Here is an 18,898-nt window from a genome sequence, read left to right on the forward strand (position 1 = left end):
CCTCTGTAGATTAAGGAAGATGTGTTGTTTTTGTGGATAGTTTTTACCATAATATCTAGAGAGCCAACGTTTCATATACTGTACTGTACGTATGGCGTTGACTTTGATTTACAGACTGTGGCTCACTTACTGGTTCACCACGTTTAAGCCAGGGGGCGCTGTTCACAATTACCTATGACAATCTACTTTTTGCATAGTATTGCATGGTACAGAGTGGGCGAGGTTAGTGTGGCACAAACGGCATGTCCGCCTATAGCCCAAGTGTTGCCAGATTGATCCATCTGTCTCTCTCTCTCTCTCTCTCTCTCTCTCATTCCACATACTGTAGAGACATGTCACAGGCTGTAGCAATTGTCCCTGAATGGGAATGGTGTGACGTTGACCTATCTAATTGCTGGATCAATATCAGCCACACGATTCAAATGCTGCAATAAAGGATGCAATCTATGTCAATTATTAGCTAGAAATGTGTCATACGTGTAACTTGAGCCACGTGTCTATGGCGTATACCCAAATACCAGTACAAGATAACAGTACTAATGAGTAAGTTACCACCTAAGGGAGTCCAGAGACAGTTTCATTATGGGAGTAAATGCATCAAAGGACACTGGATTTTATAGCCGTTACATTTCAGTATCATCCAGCTGATTAGAGGTAGATGGCGTACTTTATGCTCCAAGAGATTATTTTGTCTCTTAGATAGTGATTTCAGCGGGCGTCACACTCACTGCAGAGGATGGCTGTTGAGTTTGGGTCTTGGTGTGATCATCTGCGAAACCGAAAAGTGACTCTATTATTACATATTGGAGCTCATTATCAATATTATCACATCTTATTTAGAGGGCACCGCAAGTGGACCGCAGTGCCGTCCATAGGGCAAACAATCCTACAGCGACAGCACAATGTATCATACCCACTACAGTATACAAATAGTAATGAGCACTACAATTGACAATACACAGTACAACTATGGCAGGAAGAGATGTAAGCGGAATATGCAGTGTATGGGGATACCTGTACCCAATTATGTGGGTGCAACTAAAAGGTTTAGAGTCGATGAGGAAGTGTAGAGTTTCACTGGTGTGCAAGGGAAGTAGGCTGTGAGAACAGGAGTACCCTGCTCCTAGGAGAGAAGAGGTGACAGACGGATAACATGAACAGTGAGCCAGTAAAAGGGTTTCTCACAGGGCCGGTGCTACCATTAGGCAACCTTAGGCAGCCGCCTAAGGGCGTCGGCCAGGGCCATAGCTAGGGTAGTGCGGCCGGTGCCATCACACAGGGCACCACAGGGCAGGGGGTGCTGTTTGGGCCTGTCAAATGTCTGTTTATTATCATTCTTGCTTGTAGCTTCCTCTTATTTCATCCCCAGCATCTCCTGGCCTCTCCTATCTCTTCCCTGGCCCTTCTCCACGAGGCCATGGCCCCTTTTTATGGGTGCATTATGTCCCTTTGAAAAATGAGGGGGGCGCCAATGCCCTTTCTGGCACAGGGCACCAAAAAGTCTAGTTACGGCTCAGGCGTCAGCCACTGGGGGGCGCCGCTGGGTCCACATAGAAAAAATATGAACGGCATAATTCATGGCAGAGTAACATATAATGAATTTGTGGCACAGCTGAGTGGCATATTATGAATTTGCGGCGGTGTTATGATGTACATTGTGATTTTGGCGCTCTGCTGTGTGTAATATTCTATATAGTATAGTATGAATATTGGACACTGCTGTGCACGGCATATTATTTAACTGGGGAGCTGTATGTATTGGAGGGAGCAGGGGCGTAGCTAGGGTAATGCGGCCGGTGCCATCGCACAGGGCACCGCAGGGCAGGGGGCGCTGTTTGGGCCTGTCAAATGTCTGCAGGGGCGGTTGGTGAAATGTTGCCTAGGGCGCCCGGAAACCTTGTACCGGCCCTGGTGTCTGAGGCAGGAGCGGTAGAGGTTGGTGAAGCTAGAGGGTGAAGTACACTGCATGGTGGCATGGGCATGTGGTGGAGGGTATGCTTTTACAGTTATATTTGCAGAATTTACATAGAAAACAATGAATACAAGGAAAAACGTATTTACATCCATCCATCTGTACTTCAGTAGGCGTAACAGTGTGTACAGTATGCTTACACCGCATAGAGATATACTCACATATTTGTACCCTATACAATGTAATGACACGTCATATACACAAGACACAGTGTCTAAAGTTGCATTTACTAAATAAAATGTGATTACGTGCAAACACAATACAGAGTCAATAGAATTCAATGAAATACAGACATCCATTGAGATCCCTCTTAAAAATCAAATGGATCCTTTTTCTTGCTGTAATTCAAAATGGAAATATCAAATAAGTAATTGCTCAAGGTCGGTTGCGACTACATATGATACAGACTAAATGCTGACGTTTTAATGCCATCAGCTGGTACACTTCAAGAGCAACATTGGGCTGTCCATTAATATTCCAAATGGCCACACGTCACCCATAATCTCAGTATTAGGTTAAATAAAATATTTAATCATTGAAAGGGACACCTATCTGTAATTACATACTGTATCAGAAGGTATCATAAACATGGGTGACAAGCTGTAACCAAGAACTCTGACCACAAGGAAGGAGCTGAGGGCTCAAAGATTTTTCACACTTCTGTATCTCTATGCAGAAAGATGTAGCTGATTTTATTGTGATATCCCGTTAAAAAGCAGTAAAAAGTATAGAAAAAAGTGGAGAAGTGGACCAGTCGAGAAGTTGCCCATAGCAACCAATCAGCATTGAGGAAGCATTTATCAAGTGCATTCTATAAAATGATAGGTAAGAGCAGATTGGCTGCTATGGGCAACTCCTCCACTGGTCTTTATTCATGGAAATTTTATTTCTCAAGGGAACAAGGTCATCCAGTACACATAAATCACTTATCACAATAGTTTTGGTTCAAAGATCCCTTTTTACAATAATATTTATATATCCTCACACTATACAAACATATATAAATATGAAGGCAATTTGCGTTAGTATACACAGCTCATGTAGATAGAAACACTGAGTCATCCAGGGTAAAGTTTATTTTGCATCAGATTATACACCAGTGGTCTCCAACCTTAAGTGAGGTGTGAGCTACTTTAGAAAAATGAAACCTCCTGAAGAGCTACTAAAATTGTAGAAAAAAAAAATCTGGCTAATAGCCCAACATTTGAAGGCCATAATGAAAAAAAAAATGTTTAATAGAAAATAACAATGCATTTAATTATTACAGTGATATTGTTGTAGTTTGTAAATACAATTTTACACACAGGCACATTTCACTGTTAATTACCGGCTCCAAGGAGGTACGTGCAGTAGAGGAGTAAAAGTTATAGGCAGGGCTGGGCGGGAGTCACTCGCTCTGCCGTGGCGTAGACGCTGCTGGTGTTATCAAGGGGATGCACGTCAGTTAGTTGCTGTATAGCAGAAATTACTGTGTTGGTACCAAAGTGCATATGGTAAAAGTTGTGGTCTCTGGCCCTCATTCAGAGCCGCTCGTAAGCGGCCGCTCGTTCGTTATGAGCGATGTTCGCTCATCTGCGCATGCGTACGGATTGTAATACGCATGCGCGAACCAGTGCGGCCGAAAATCGTTTGTTCGCTAAATAGCGAATGCCTGCTACTTTGAGTGACAAGAGGAGGCGTATGTGGGTGGTAACAGGGGAAGGTGCTTGAAAACGGGGAGTGGAGATCAGAACGCAGGCGTGCTTAAAGGTCAAAACGGGCGTTTTAAGGGTGTGCATAATTAATACAGCAGCGTCATTGACCACGTCACTTGGTTGATTTATAGTCAGAACTGCTCGCAAGATTGCGGTAAGAAAAAACAACCACAAGAATAGCGAGCAGTTCATACACTGTTCGATGTACTCGATTAATCAAATAAATAGCGGACATGACGTATGGAGCGAGCGGCCAGGGGACGTTTTTTTCAAATTTACGACCGCAAGTTTTGTTCGCTCGTTCAGACATAGAGGCGTGAACAGACCGCAAAGAGCGAACGGTTCATTTGAATAGCCACCCCTTTTTTTTGAACGAACGAGCGCAAATAGCGTCCGGCTCTGAATCAGACCCTCTATTAACAGACAGGGAGGCTTGTTTAACATACTCAAAATAGGTTTATTTGAATGCATATAAAACAATACACATTTATGGCAGTCATAAAATAATAAATAAAATCTTTATTCCCCCAAAAATTGTTTCAAAAGATTAACCCACAATACCTACACAACAGTATCATTAATAGTTGCTAAACCATTTAATGAACCTGCAAGCTAGTATTCATTTCACAAATAACATATATAGCAGCAATTATCTCATGGATTTAATACTGGTATATAGCAAGATCTTATGAGGGATGTGCAAGAAGGATTCTAGCAAAATATCCAAGACAATGTATCACTTGAAATAGCTGATAATTTGGTTAAAAAAATCTGCAACAAAGTAATTTGTATAACTTATTTAGTATCTTATAGCAGTTAATAAACTAATTCAAATTCCATGAAGCAGGTCCAGTATACCGGTCAAGGTAAGGCACTGAAAAAAGAACACACAGGGCCTGATTCAGAGCCGCTCGCTATTTGCGGTCGTTCGTTTAAAAAAAAGGGGTGGCTATTCAAATGAACCGTTCGCACTTTGCGGTCTGTTCACGCCTCTAAGTCTGAACGAGCGAGCAAAACTTGCGGTCGTAATTTTGAAAAATACTCCCCCTTGCCACTCGCACCATACGTCATGTCCGCTATTTATTAGATTAATCGAGTACATCGAACAGCGTATGAACTGCTCGCTATTCTTGTGGTTGGTTTTTTCAACCGCTATTTTGCGAGCAGTTCTGACTAAAAAAAAACAAGTGACGTGGTCAATGACGCTGCTGTTTTAATTATGCACACCCATGAAACGCCCGTTTTGACCTTTAAGCATGCCTGCGTTCTGAATTCCACTCCCCGTTTTCAAGCCCCTTCCCCTGTTACCACCCACATACGCCTCATTCTGTCACTCAAAATAGCAGACATTCGCTATATAGTGAACAAACGTTTTTCGGCCGCACTGACTGGTTCGCGCATGTGTATTACAATCCGTATGAATGCGCAGTTGTGCGAACATCGCTCAGTGCGAGCGAGCGGCCGCTTACGAGTGGCTCTGAATCAGGCCCACAGTGCAGTAATTTCTGCTAATTTATAATTGTTTTTTGAGATCATATTGATCTTTGGGTTTAAAACTGGACCCTATTAAGTATCTGCAGCAGGTATATATCTAAAAAAAATTTATATATAGTAACAGCGCCAGGATTTGTAGTAGTTTATTACATACAGTATATTGTGTTCTTTCTGGTTGCTATATAGGCTGCAGCAATCACCCTGTGGCTCCACCCATGGTGTCAATGCCACAGGGGAGCACACGTCTGAGGTTAATACCTCCTAGTTGACTTGGCAGTACTACAGCTAGGTTAGCTACCAAAATTAAGACCGCGAGCTACCGGTAGCTCACGAGCTACCGGTTGGAGACCACTGTTATACACTTATCAATAAAATAATACAATTAGACTCCTATTTAAAATGTCACAATAATAAAAATAAAAAAAATCAACTTTTACTTTTTAGAGAGTGTACACCCTTTAACCAGGGACCCTTGTGTTGGTGCACATAAATAGTCCATCAATGGTCCTGGGGAATTTCTATTTCTATTGTCTTCTAGTAGATCAGCGGCAGACTGCAGGTTATAGTTTATTTTGCAAGAAATGAAGAAGTAACATTGAGAAAGTTTAGTGGTTACTGACTAAACGGGTCCTATCCTCTGATCGGATCCCTCCCATCTCCCTCCCCCTCCCCACCTTTGCTGCACTGGAGTCCTTCTTGTCTATCCGAGAGTATCGCAAAGGACAGATCTTATTGGAAGAGCTGTCCTTTGCAATTTAACTGCATGGCTGTAGAAAACACTTGAATGTTGCAATCCCGGGCTTGTTAGAGGCTCTCTTTGTTAATGTCTATGTGTAGTTGGAGGGTGAACAATTAACTTTTTAATGCAAACTTGAAATAAATTCACAACAATAGAGCATACTTGCCTACTTGTGAAAAAGCATTTCAGGGAGATTGTGAAAGCAGCACCTATGAGCGTGGTGGCAAAGTGGGCGTGTACTGCTACATCTGAGGGGCGTGTCATAAAATTGATTTACATACAAATGTAAAGGAGCTCCAAAGCAGTTTCTAATACCTATTTGGTGATGAAAACACACTGATACTTTTCAGAAAATGCATGTAGCCACAGGGATCTTTGGCCCTCATTCAGAGCCGTTCGCTATTTGCGGTCGTTCGTTCAAAAACAAGGGGTGGCTATTCAAATGATCCGTTCGCACATTGCAGTCTGTTCACACCTCTAAGTCTGAACGAGCGAGCAAAACATACGCTCGTTTATTTGATAAAAACGCCCCCTGGCCGCTCGCACTATACGTCATGTCCGCTATTTATTAGATTAATCGAGTACATCGTACAGCGTATGAACTGCTCGCTATTCTTGTGGTTGGTTTTTTCAACCGCTATTTTGCGAGCAGTTCTGAGTTTAAAAAAACCAAGTGACGTGGTCAATGACGCTGCTGGATTAATTATGCACTCCCTTAAAACGACCGTTTTGACCTTTAAGCACGCCTGCATTCGAATTCCACTCCCCCGTTTTCAAGCACCTTCCCCTGTTACCACCCACATATGCCTCATTCTGTCACTCAAAATAGCAGGCACTCGCTATATAGCGTACAAACGATTTTCGGCCGCACTGACTGGTTCGCGCATGCGTACTAAAAACCGTACGCATGCGCAGATGTGCGAACATCGCTCGAAACGAGCGTACTTCCGCTAATGAGCGGCTCTGGATGAGGGCCTTTGTTCCTAATATACCCAATGCAGGGAAATTATACTAATGATCCCATTTGAATGCATACAGTATATCTCTTTTTTTATACATAACAGCTCCATAATGGGGGTAAGGTGCAATCAGGGAGATTGCCAGACTCGTCAGGGAGATTACTACTATTTCAGGGAGTCTCCCTGACAATCAGGGAGAGTTATATTACATTTTGCACAGGGAAAATAGGAAAGAAAATTCCGTTTATAATGTTGATTATTGAAAAACAGCAATATGTGACTATTAAGTATGAATACCTTTCATACTTAATAGTCACATATTGGTGTTTTTTAATATTTTCGCCTAATAGATATTTTATTTGTATGAGACATTATACTCATTATTGTTATTCACGGCAATTGTCATTATTTGCATATGTATATTTTATATGGTATATTCTTATTAAAAGTTATATTTTATAAACTTATCATTATATTATTAAGTCAATAATCAACATTATAAGAGTGCCCCACAAACGGAATTTTCTTTCCTGCTTTGCCTTTGCAAAACAAAACATAATATAGCAATATATTTATTCCAGAGAGCACCACCAACATCGTAATTAATTTAGAGATTCCTATCCTATAATTTTACTCATACTGTTGGTATTTTCCAATCATAAAGTAATTAAGTCATAATAGATCCTGTGCATTTAACTTTTTCCCCAAACCACCCTCCTTTTTCCTCTTTTGACTAAAATCAGGGAGAGTTGGCAAGTACTGTATGCAATAGAGTTTTATACGAGTATATACATACATACTAGGTCAGGCAACTGGTATATAGTCTAGTCAGGCTTAACTCCTCTTCTGCTGCAGCTAAAGTTATAGTACTGGGGGGTAAACTTACTAAGAATCGAGATTAGTCGAGTTTAGTTTTTTTTATCACAATTTGCATTGCAGAATAAACTTTAGTAACCATGCGGCTCTCCATTGACTTCAATGGAGGAGCCGTTCATTGGCTGAGAGAGGCGGGGGCTCACCTCTTTCAGCCAATGAACGCTCAGATACGACTCTAGAAAAGGCAGAAGCCGCATCTGAGCATTTCATTCGAGAGATACCGACCATACTTGGTATCAGTTGCGTGGTTCGGGTTTTTAGTTGTTTTATGAAGGCCTTGGATACCTACTTTGGACAAGGTGACCACTCCTGGTAATGTAGGTGAGTATGTGTGTGTGTTTATGTATGTAATAAAACTGTACTTTCATAGTGTGTTGGTTGTGTGTTTTTATACATTTCTTTACAGGTGAACTACAGGTACCAGCAGGCTCTTAATGCCCTGCATGATGGTACTTGTGGTTCTCCAAGTACCAGCTTGCAGGGAAGGCTTGCTGGTACCTGTAGTTCCACTGTAAAGACAATGGTGGCGGGGATAGCTCCAGGCTATCAGCCTAGGCCATGGGTGCCCTGGAGAGGAGGAATCCTTTATTGGGGGGGTCCCCAACTCCCCAGGGATCCCTGGCCTGGGCTGACTAGTGGTCAGGACCGGTGCTGCAGCTGGGGGGCCCAGTGAAAGGGCTCACCTGGCTGTGCCATCAGTCCCACCCGCTAGAAAGGGTCCAGTGCTGGTTTTAATTATAGCGGGACCCCTACGCAATTTTTTCCCCCTATAATTAAAACCAGGACTGGCCCTGCAGCCTGGTGCTGGTACCTAAATTACCTAAAAAAATGTACTCATTTTGTTCCCCATCATTTTAGGTACCAGGACAGGCTAGTGTGGTTCCCCCATAGTTATGGGGTTACCCCTTTAACTAAATAGGGGATATAGTTACCCTGCAAGCCCCTGTCAGTTTTTTTTAATAAATTTATATATAGTTTATACAGCACCATTGGTCTCATAGGCTAATATAGTGAACTTTTGCTGACCCAGCTCCCTCGGACCATACTGAGCATGTGCAAACAGGGAGGTAGAAATTGCCCCTTGGTCAGCGCTGAGTCTTGGAGGAATTTCTGAAAAAGGATTGTCTGTGAGGCGTTTCTGTGGAGTGTCCCTGGATCTGTACAAATAGGGGTGCAGTAACCCCTCTCCTTTACCCTGGATTACAAATATTGCACCTGGTGCTGTCTGTAAGGAGATTCTGTGGAGTGCACTTAGACCTGTAAAAATAAAGGTGCTATAACCCTTTTGTTTGCCCGGGATTACAAATATCGCACATTTGTTTGCCCTGGATTACAAGTGGGAACTTTTCCCGGCCACCGCTGTGTTCACCCTTGCATTGCCATGAATTACAATTACCAGACTTCACATTAACCCGGAAGGCTGCCTGTCCAAAGTCTGCCTCCTACTTCCATCAGTTAAGCCTTCCCTCACCTGCCGTGTACAGTCCCCAGCGTTGCCACCTCTGTGCTCCACAAAGTCGGGAGGGAAAGCCCGCTGTCCGCAGCCCAGGTGCCCGCTAACACTGAGGGGACATCTCCCACAAAGTGCTGCTGGGAGCGGAAGGTCCCGGCGAATGGACCCGGGACGGCACCTGCCTGGAGAAGTGCTCTGATGCTGGATGTGAGTCTGCGGAGGAAGCCTACCTTGGGACCTGCATAGAGGACCTTGGAAGAAACCCCCTGAAGGTGGGACTGCCTTCCTAAGTGCCTGTTAACGGAGAACCCACGTGTGGAAGTCAGCGCATGCTGGGAGGGAAGAGGAGCTGCCTGGGAAGGAGGTCTCATCGCTCCATCATCGTGGATGAAGCCCCAGCTGAGGAAAAGGACATGGAGCGCTTCAGGATCCTTCAACTGCTGCGTGTGCCTGCCGAACGGAGCTCCATTGTGAATACCACTTGTCATCCCAGCCTGTCATCATCGTGAGGTGCCTGCCGGATATTGTGAGGGAGGCTCTAGTGCGGTGCTTAGCATCCCATAGCTCCGCTGGAAGTTGCAAGGGGGCTGAACAGCCATAGCTGGTGGTGAGAACCGTGCACCCCTCTCTATACCCCTCCTAGCCCTATCTCCTCTGCCTGTCACCTATTCTCCTCTACCACAAGTCAGGACCTCTCTTCCTGGGTCATCTTCCCCTTTCTGGCTCCAGAGTTATCGGGGAACCCACACCACCATTTAGATTAGCCCTATTAGTGTGGATACAGGGGTTGGCTTGGAGTCTGAGACTAACCATTAGGTTGCATTTTCCAGCTGTGTTAAGTAATTAAGAAGGATATGTAACCCCTTTAGCTGTTCCAGATCCTCGGCTGCTTTGGGGTGTAATATTTCTCTCCGGTGAACCTCCAGTTCATGTCTGGGAGGAGACGTGATTTAATAGCTCATGTCCGATACCACTGTGGTTGATGTGCAATATTTCCTATGTTTATCCTGAAACTAAATGTCATGCCATTGAAATGTATTTTTCTCTGTTTGCGGTTGGCCATTGGTGTTAATTAATTGATTGGTAGTGACCTGCTGTGGTCCTTTGTCTGTTAAATCTTTCTGTAATTATGTTTATTGCTCACTGTATTATTCAAATGCATTCGCTTATATGATGCTAAATCTGTACTTGCTTAACTATTCCATTTCCTGTTTAGTATTGCTTACTGGTAGCTGATAAACTCTTAACCCTGTGTGCCCTCAGTTGGCAATACTTTCTTGTTCAGTGAACTGTTTGTTTATAGACTTTCAGCTGTTACAGCTGGAGGACTACAAATACTTACCTAACCTGCATGTGCATTATTGTGCTTGGAGCTATTTACTCTGCATAGACTGTTAGCCATTATAGCTGGAGCAATACAAGTATTTCCCTAACCTGCATGTGCATTATTGTGCTTGGAGCTATTTACTCTGCATAGACTGTTAGCCGTTATAGCCGGAGGACTACAAGTACTTACCTAACCTGCATGTGCATTATTGTGCTTGGATCTATTTACTCTGCATAGACTGTTAGCCATTACAGCTGGAGCAATACAAGTACTTACTCAACCTGCATGTGCATTATCTTGCTTGGAGCTATTTATTCTGCATAGACTGTCAGCCGTTACAGCCGGAGGACTACAAGTACTTACCTAACCTGCATGTGGATTATTGTGCTTGGATCTATTTACTCTGCATAGACTGTTAGCCATTACAGCTGGAGCAATACAAGTACTTACTCAACCTGCATGTGCATTATCTTGCTTGGAGCTATTTACTCTGCATAGACTGTCAGCTGTTACAGCTGGAGGACTACAAGTACTTACCTAACCTGCATGTGCATTATTTTGCTTGGAGCTATTTACTCTGCATAGACTGTCAGCTGTTACAGCTGGAGTACTACATGTACTTATCTAACCTGCATGTGCATTATTTTGGTTGGAGCTATTTACTCTGCATAGACTGTTAGCCATTACAGCTGGAGAAATACAAGTACTTACTCAACCTGCATATGCATTATCTTGCTTGGAGCTATTTACTCTGCATAGACTGTCAGCTGTTACAGCTGGAGGACTACAAGTACTTACCTAACCTGCATGTGCATTATTTTGCTTGGAGCTATTTACTCTGCATAGACTGTCAGCTGTTACAGCTGGAGTACTACATGTACTTACCTAACCTGCATGTGCATTATTGTGCTTGGATCTATTTACTCTGCATAGACTGTTAGCCATTACAGCTGGAGAAATACAAGTACTTACTCAACCTGCATGTGCATTATCTTGCTTGGAGCTATTTATTCTGCATAGACTGTCAGCTGTTACAGCCAGAGTACTACAAGTACTTACCTAACCTGCATGTGCATTATTTTGCTTGGAGCTATTTACTCTGCATAGACTGTCAGCTGTTACAGCTGGAGTACTACATGTACTTATCTAACCTGCATGTGCATTATTTTGGTTGGAGCTATTTACTCTGCATAGACTGTTAGCCATTACAGCTGGAGAAATACAAGTACTTACTCAACCTGCATATGCATTATCTTGCTTGGAGCTATTTACTCTGCATAGACTGTCAGCTGTTACAGCCGGAGGACTACAAGTACTTACCTAACCTGCATGTACATTATTGTGCTTGGAGCTATTTACTCTGCATAGACTGTTAGCCATTACAGCTGGAGCAATACAAGTATTTCCCTAACCTGCATGTGCATTATTGTGCTTGGAGCTGTTTACTCTGCATAGACTGTTAGCCATTACAGCTGGAACAATACAAGTACTTACTCAACCTGCATGTGCATTATCTTGCTTGGAGCTATTTACTCTGCATAGACTGTCAGCTGTTACAGCCGGGGTACTACAAGTACTTGCCTAACCTGCATATGCATTATTTTGCTTGAAGCTATTTACTCTGCATAGACTGTTAATCATTACAGCTGGAGCAATATAAGTATTTCCCTAACCTGCATGTGCACGATTGTGCTTGGGTCTATTTACTCTGCATAGACTGTTAGCCATTACAGCTGGAGCAATACAAGTACTTACTCAACCTGCATGTGCATTATCTTGCTTGCAGCTATTTACTCTGCATAGACTGTCTGCTGTTACAGCTGGAGCAATACAAGTAGTTCCCTAACTTGCACGTGCATTATAGTGCTTGGAGCTATTTAATCTGCATAGACTGTCAGCTGTTACAGCCGGAGGACTGAAAGTACCTACCTAACCTGCATGTGCATTATCTTGCTTGGAGCTATTTACTCTGCATAGACTGTTAACCATTACAGCTGGAGCAATACAAGTATTTCCCTAACTTGCACGTGCATTATAGTGCTTGGAGCTATTTAATCTGCATAGACTGTCAGCTGTTACAGCCGGAGGACTGAAAGTACCTACCTAACCTGCATGTGCATTATCTTGCTTGGAGCTATTTACTCTGCATAGACTGTTTGTCGTTACAGCCGGAGGACTACAAGTAATTATCCAACCTGCATGTGCATTATTTGCTTGAAAACTGTTTACTGTTACAGACGGAGCACTACCAAGGGTACATAGATTGGGCATGGTGTATGTTCAGTCCCAGATTATCGGACACCACATAAGCACATGTATTCCAAAATAGCCATAGGGAAATTATTCTCTCTTGTTTGTGGTCATCCCTACTGCTTTGCCAACTGAGGTCACCGGTAGAGGACAGGGAGGTGTTGATTGATCAGCTTGGTGCATTATTGTGCTTGGAGCTATTTACTCTGCATAGACTGTTATTTGTTACAGCTGGAGCAATACAAGTACTTACCTAACCTGCATGTGCATTATTGTGCTTGGAGCTAGTTACTCTGCATAGACTGTTAGCCATTACAGCTGGAGCAATACAAGTACTTATCCAACCTGCATGTGCATTATTTGCTTGAAGACTGTTTACTGTTACAGCCGGAGCACTACCAAGGTTACATAGATTGGGCGTGGTTTATGTTCAGTCCCAGATTTTCGGACACCACATAAGCACATGTATTCCAAATAGCCATAGGGAAATTATTCTCTCTTGTTTGTGGTCATTCCTACTGCTTTGCCAGCTGAGGTCACTGGTAGAGGACAGGGAGGTGTTTATTAATCAGCTTGGTGTTAAATTTTGCAAGATTGTATTCTGTACATTTTAAATCGCTGTTATTCATTTATTTGTAAAAATAATAAAACTGCATTGTATCTTCCTTCCGGTCTGGTCACTGTATCTGCAAAATGAGAACATTGTTAAACTTGCCTCTTTGTCACGGTGTGTCCTATCTTAGTTACGGAGAAATTGGCCACTGAAGCATAATTGAACACACCTGAACCCGGTGCTAGTGGTGTATCAGTACATCACATTAGCAAGTCCGGGGCAGGTTAGGCTTTTGGGGGGGGGCATGTTTGTTTTTGTTTTTTTAAATATACCCTATTTAAACTATTTCATACCTGCCAACATGACCCTCTCCAGGAGGGACAGAATGCTCTGGTCCTGGACTTCCCTGGTAATGTATGATTGGTGGAGGCTCCAGGGGTGGGGCTGTAGCACAGTTCAAAATTCAAATAGGGGAGTCACAACAACTGCCAGTGAGTCCCAGCCAGTGATGATTGGCAGCGTGTGAAATGACAGTTGGTGTGACTCCCCTATTTGACTTTTGAACTGTGCTACAGCCCCGCCTCTTACCAGGGAAGTCCAGGACCAGAGCATTGTTGGGAGGTATGCTATTTACAGGCAGAAACATACACAAATTACAATAGGAAAACACGTCCTGATGAAAAGGCTAACCGCCTTGAAACGTTGACTTACGGATATAATTATGTTGACGCATTACTAATACAGATTGATTTGGTATATTCATTGGAGTGCCGCCTTCCTTTGTCATTGTGCTGGGAGTAATCCTTGCCAGAAGGTTTATATGTATATATATATATATATATATATATAATATGTCACAGTGGCATAAACTTTATAGGGGGCATTGTTATGTTATTTCAAATATGTGTGTGCTGACCGAGTGTGTGTGCATGTATGTATGTATGTATGTGTGTCTGTATGTGTGTCTGTCTGTATGCGTCTTTCTGTGTCTGGCTGTATGCGTGTGTGTCTGTATGCGTGTGTGTCTGTCTGTATGTGTGTTTGTATGCATGTGTCTGTCTGTGTGCGTCATCCGTGTCTGTCTGTATGCGTGTGTCTGTCTGTATGCGTGTGTCTGTATGTGTGTCTGTCTGTATGCGTGTGTCTGTCTGTATGCGTGTGTCTGTATGTGTCTCTCAGTATGCATGTGTCTTTATGCGTGTCTGTATATGTGTGTCTGTGTCTTTCTGTGTGTGTCTGTATGCGTGTGTATCTGTATGCATGTGTGTGTGTCTGGCTGTCTGTCTGTGTGTCTGTCTGTATGCGTGTGTCTGTATGCGTGTCTGTCTGTCTGTATGTGTGTCTGTCTGTCTGTCTGTATGCGTGTGTCTGTCAGTGTGCGTCTTTCTGTGTCTGTATGTGTATGTGTGTCTGTCTGTATGCGTGTGTCTGTATGCGTGTGTCTTTCTGTGTGCGTCTTTCTGTGTCCGTCTGTATGCATGTGTCTGTCTGTCTGTTTGTATGTGTGTCTGTCTGTGTGCGTCTTTCTGTGTCTGTCTGTATGCGTGTGTCTGTGTCTGTCTGTGTGTGTCTGTCTGACTGTATGCGTGTGTGGGTTTGTCTGTAAGTGTGTCTGTCTGTATGCGTGTGTCTGTATGTGTGTCTGTCAGTATGCGTGTGTCTTTCTGTGTGCGTCTTTCTATGTGTGTGTCTGTATGCGTGTGTGTCTGTATGTGTGTGTGTCTGGCTGTCTGTATGTGTGTCTGTCTGTATGTGTGTCTGTATGCGTGTGTCTGTATGCGTGTTTTTATCTTTCTGTATGTGTCTGTCTGTCTGTATGTGTCTGTCTGTATGTGTCTGTCTGTGTCTGTCTGTATGTGTCTGTCTGTATGTATGTGTCTGTATGTATGTGTCTGTATGTGTCTGTCTGTCTGTATGTGTCTGTCTGTATGTGTCTGTCTGTCTGTATGTGTCTGTCTGTATGTGTCTGTATGTGTCTGTCTGTCTGTCTGTATGTGTCTGTATGTGTCTGTCTGTCTGTCTGTATGTGTCTGTCTGTATGTGTCTGTCTGTCTGTGTCTGCCTGTATGTGTCTGTCTGTCTGTGTCTGTCTGTATGTGTCTGTATGTGTCTGTCTGTCTGTGTCTGTCTGTGTCTGTCTGTCTGTGTCTGTCTGTCTGTGTCTGTCTGTATGTGTCTGTCTGTCTGTGTCTGTCTGTCTGTATGTGTCTGTCTGTCTGTCTGTCTGTATGTGTCTGTATGTGTCTGTCTGTCTGTCTGTGTCTGTATGTGTCTGTCTGTCTGTATGTGTATGTATGTGTCTGTCTGTATGTGTCTGTATGTGTCTGTATGTGTCTGTCTGTATGTGTCTGTCTGTCTGTGTCTGTCTGTATGTGTTTGTCTGTCTGTGTCTGTCTGTATGTGTCTGTCTGTCTGTATGTGTCTGTCTGTATGTGTCTGTCTGTATGTGTCTGTCTGTATGTGTCTCTATGTGTCTGTCTGTCTGTATGTGTCTGTCTGTATGTGTCTGTCTGTCTGTATGTGTCTGTCTGTCTGTATGTGTCTGTCTGTGTCTGTCTGTTTGTGTCTGTCTGTATGAGAGAGAGAGAGAAAAAAAAAAAAGAACGAGAACTCAGATAATAAATTACAGGACACGGCTGGATACAAAGATTCAACGTTTCGAGACTTTATTGTCTCGTCATCAGGATAAGAAATATACAAAAGAACTAACCTTATATACCTCCACCATCACCACGTGCAACGTCAGCAGCCGGGAGTCGCGGGGCGTATTATAATATCAGTATATCTGGACAAATCTCTTAATGCATCACGTTCAGTTTTATTCTAATGATTATAATTTTTATAAGACCCACCAGGTGTCTCAGCATTGCTATTCAACGCTGCCTCCACCCTGTTACCCAACAAGAGAGAAAACGTTTTTATAGATGCATTCTGAGACATCGGATCAAAAGTACTCCTCTTCTGTAAACGTCTGATCCCACAAGGAATTTATGTTTCCACTTGATCTGTACGCCGGGGTGATCGAGCCGGCAAGTTGTTAAGCTGTGGATCACCATGGGACTGAATGAAAGTATGGGACTTCATTGTCCATGTGAGTACTTCATGCATGTGTGGTGAGATGACCACTGTTTAAACTATCTCTATCCCTGTTGTAGTATCTAACGAGTCCTTAGTGTATGTAATGTATTATGTATATATTTTTTGTTGCCTTTGCTGTATTACCTGGTATATGGGGATGCATTATATTATATTATAGACCATGTTGCATGTGCCTTGTTGTCTGCCTGTATATGTTTTTATGTGTGTGCGCACACGATGGACGCTGTTTACAGCGGGTGCTTACTGCTTCCATGGCTGTGGGTTTCTGCGAGTGACATCATTAAGATGCGTCTCTCGCGACTCCCGGCTGCTGACGTTGCACGTGGTGATGGTGGAGGTATATAAGGTTAGTTCTTTTGTATGTTTCTTATCCTGATGACGAGACAATAATGTCTCGAAACGTTGAATCTTTGTATCCAGCCGTGTCCTGGAATTTATTATCTGAGTGCCGCCTGCCATTCTCTACATTGTGGATCCTCTGCTTTGTGCATACCTAGGAGGGCACCGGACCACCTTAACTGCACACAGATTGGGAGTGCTGCCAAAAGTTATATATATATATATATTAGGGGTGTGCACCGGCCACTTTTCGTGTTTTGTGTTTTGGTTTTGGATCTGGATCTTTCTTCGTGTTTTGGATCTGGATTGGTTTTGCCAAAACCACCCTTCCGTGTTTTGGGTTCTGGGTTTTGTGTTTTGGATCTGTATTTTTTTGAAAAAAAGCATAAAAACAGCTAAAATCACAGAATTTGTAGGTTTTTCTGCTCCTATGCTATTATTAACCTCAATAACCTTAATTTCCACTCATTTCCAGTCTATTCTGAACACCTCACACCTCACAATAGTGTTTTTATGTCCAAAAGGTTGCACCGAGGTAGCTGGATGACTATGCTAAGCGACACGAGTGGGCGGCACAAACACGTGACCCATCTAGGAGTGACACTGCAGTGGCAGGCAGGATGGCAGTTAGAAAAACTAGGCCCCAAACTGTACATAATGCAAAGAAAAAAAGAGGTGCAAGATGGAATTGTCCTTGGGCCCTCCCACCCACCCTTATGTTGTATAAACAGGACATGCACACTTTAACAAATCAATCATTTCAGCGCCAGGGTCTGCCACACAACTGTGGCTGAAATGATTGGTTCGTTTGGGCCCCCACAAAACAAGCTGGCAATTAATGTGTCCCTGCACAAACTGGCTCTACGGAGGCAAGATGTCATCCTCATCCTCCTCATCCACCGATTCCTCACCCTCTTCAGTGTGTACATCCTCATCCTCACAAAGTATTAACTCGTCCCCACTTGAATCCACCACCACAGGTCCCTCTGTACCTTCTGGAGGCTGGTCTCCCTGGAAGAGCTGATAATTCATTTTGATGAACATCATCTTCTCCACATTCTGTGGAAGCAACCTCCTACGCCTTTCGCTGACAAGGTTCCCGGCTGCACTAAACACTCTTTCGGAGTACACACTGGAGGGGGGGCAACTCAGGTAAAATAGAGCCAGTTTGTACAGGGGCCTCCAAATTGCCTCTTTTTCCTGCCAGTACAGGTATGGACTGTCTGACATGCCTACTTGGATGCTGTCACCGATGTAATCCTCCACCATTCTGTCAATGGTGACAGTATCATATGCAGTGACAGTAGACATGTCAGAAATTGTTGCCAGGTCCTTCAGTCCGGACCAGATGTCCAAACTTGGTCCTGCCTGCCCTGCATCACCGCCAGCGGGTTGCTTAGGATACCTAAGTTTTTTCCTGGCAGCCCCAGTTGCGGGAGAAAATGAAGAAGGAGCCGTTGACGTGTCACGTTCCGCTTCAGCTGACAGTGTGTTCACCAGCAGGTCTTTGCACCTCTGCAGGCTTGTGTCGGCCGGAAAGAGAGACACCACATAGGCTTTAAACCTAGGATCGAGCACGGTGGCCAAAATGTAGTGGTCTGATTTCAACAGATTGACCACCCTGGAATCCTGGCAAAGCGAATGAAGGGCTTCATCCACAAGTCCCACATGCCGAGCGGAATCGCTCCGTCTTAGCTCCTCCTTCACTTTCTCCAGCTGCTTCTGCAAAAGCCTGATGAGGGGAATGACCTGACTCAAGCTGGCAGTGTCTGAACTGACTTCACGTGTGGCAAGTTCGAAGGGCTGAAGAACCTTGCACAACACGGAAATCATTCTCCACTGCGCTTGAGTCAGGTGCATACCCCCTCCTTTGCCTATGTCATAGGTGGATGTATAGGCTTGTATGGCCTTTTGCTGCTCCTCCATCCTCTGAAGCATATAGAGGGTTGAGTTCCACCGCGTCACAACCTCTTGCTTCAGGTGATGGCGGGGCAGGTTCAAGAGTGTTTGCTGGCGCTCCAGTCTTCGGCACGCAGTCGCTGAATGGCGAAAGTGGCCAGAAATTTTTCGGGCCACCCAAAGCGTCTCCTGCACGCCCCTGTCGCTTTTCAGAAAATTCTGCACCACCAAGTTTATTGTGTGA

General features: G+C 43.8%; 1 protein-coding gene across 1 annotated transcript in view; it reads right to left on the reverse strand.

Annotated features, from left to right (window-relative positions):
• Positions 1-694: 694 nt before the first annotated feature.
• Positions 695-18,898, reverse strand: part of LOC148507484 (uncharacterized) — a 94,853-nt gene continuing 76,649 nt past the window's right edge. The window contains 1 exon segment of the mRNA XM_088446119.1: positions 695-769. Within this exon segment, the coding sequence (XP_088302245.1) occupies positions 725-769 (45 nt within the window). The 3' untranslated portion in view covers positions 695-724.

This window comes from Taudactylus pleione, unplaced genomic scaffold, assembly GCF_031769625.1.
Source record: "Taudactylus pleione unplaced genomic scaffold, aTauple2 ptg000393l, whole genome shotgun sequence".
Taxonomy (NCBI): Eukaryota; Metazoa; Chordata; class Amphibia; order Anura; family Myobatrachidae; genus Taudactylus; species Taudactylus pleione.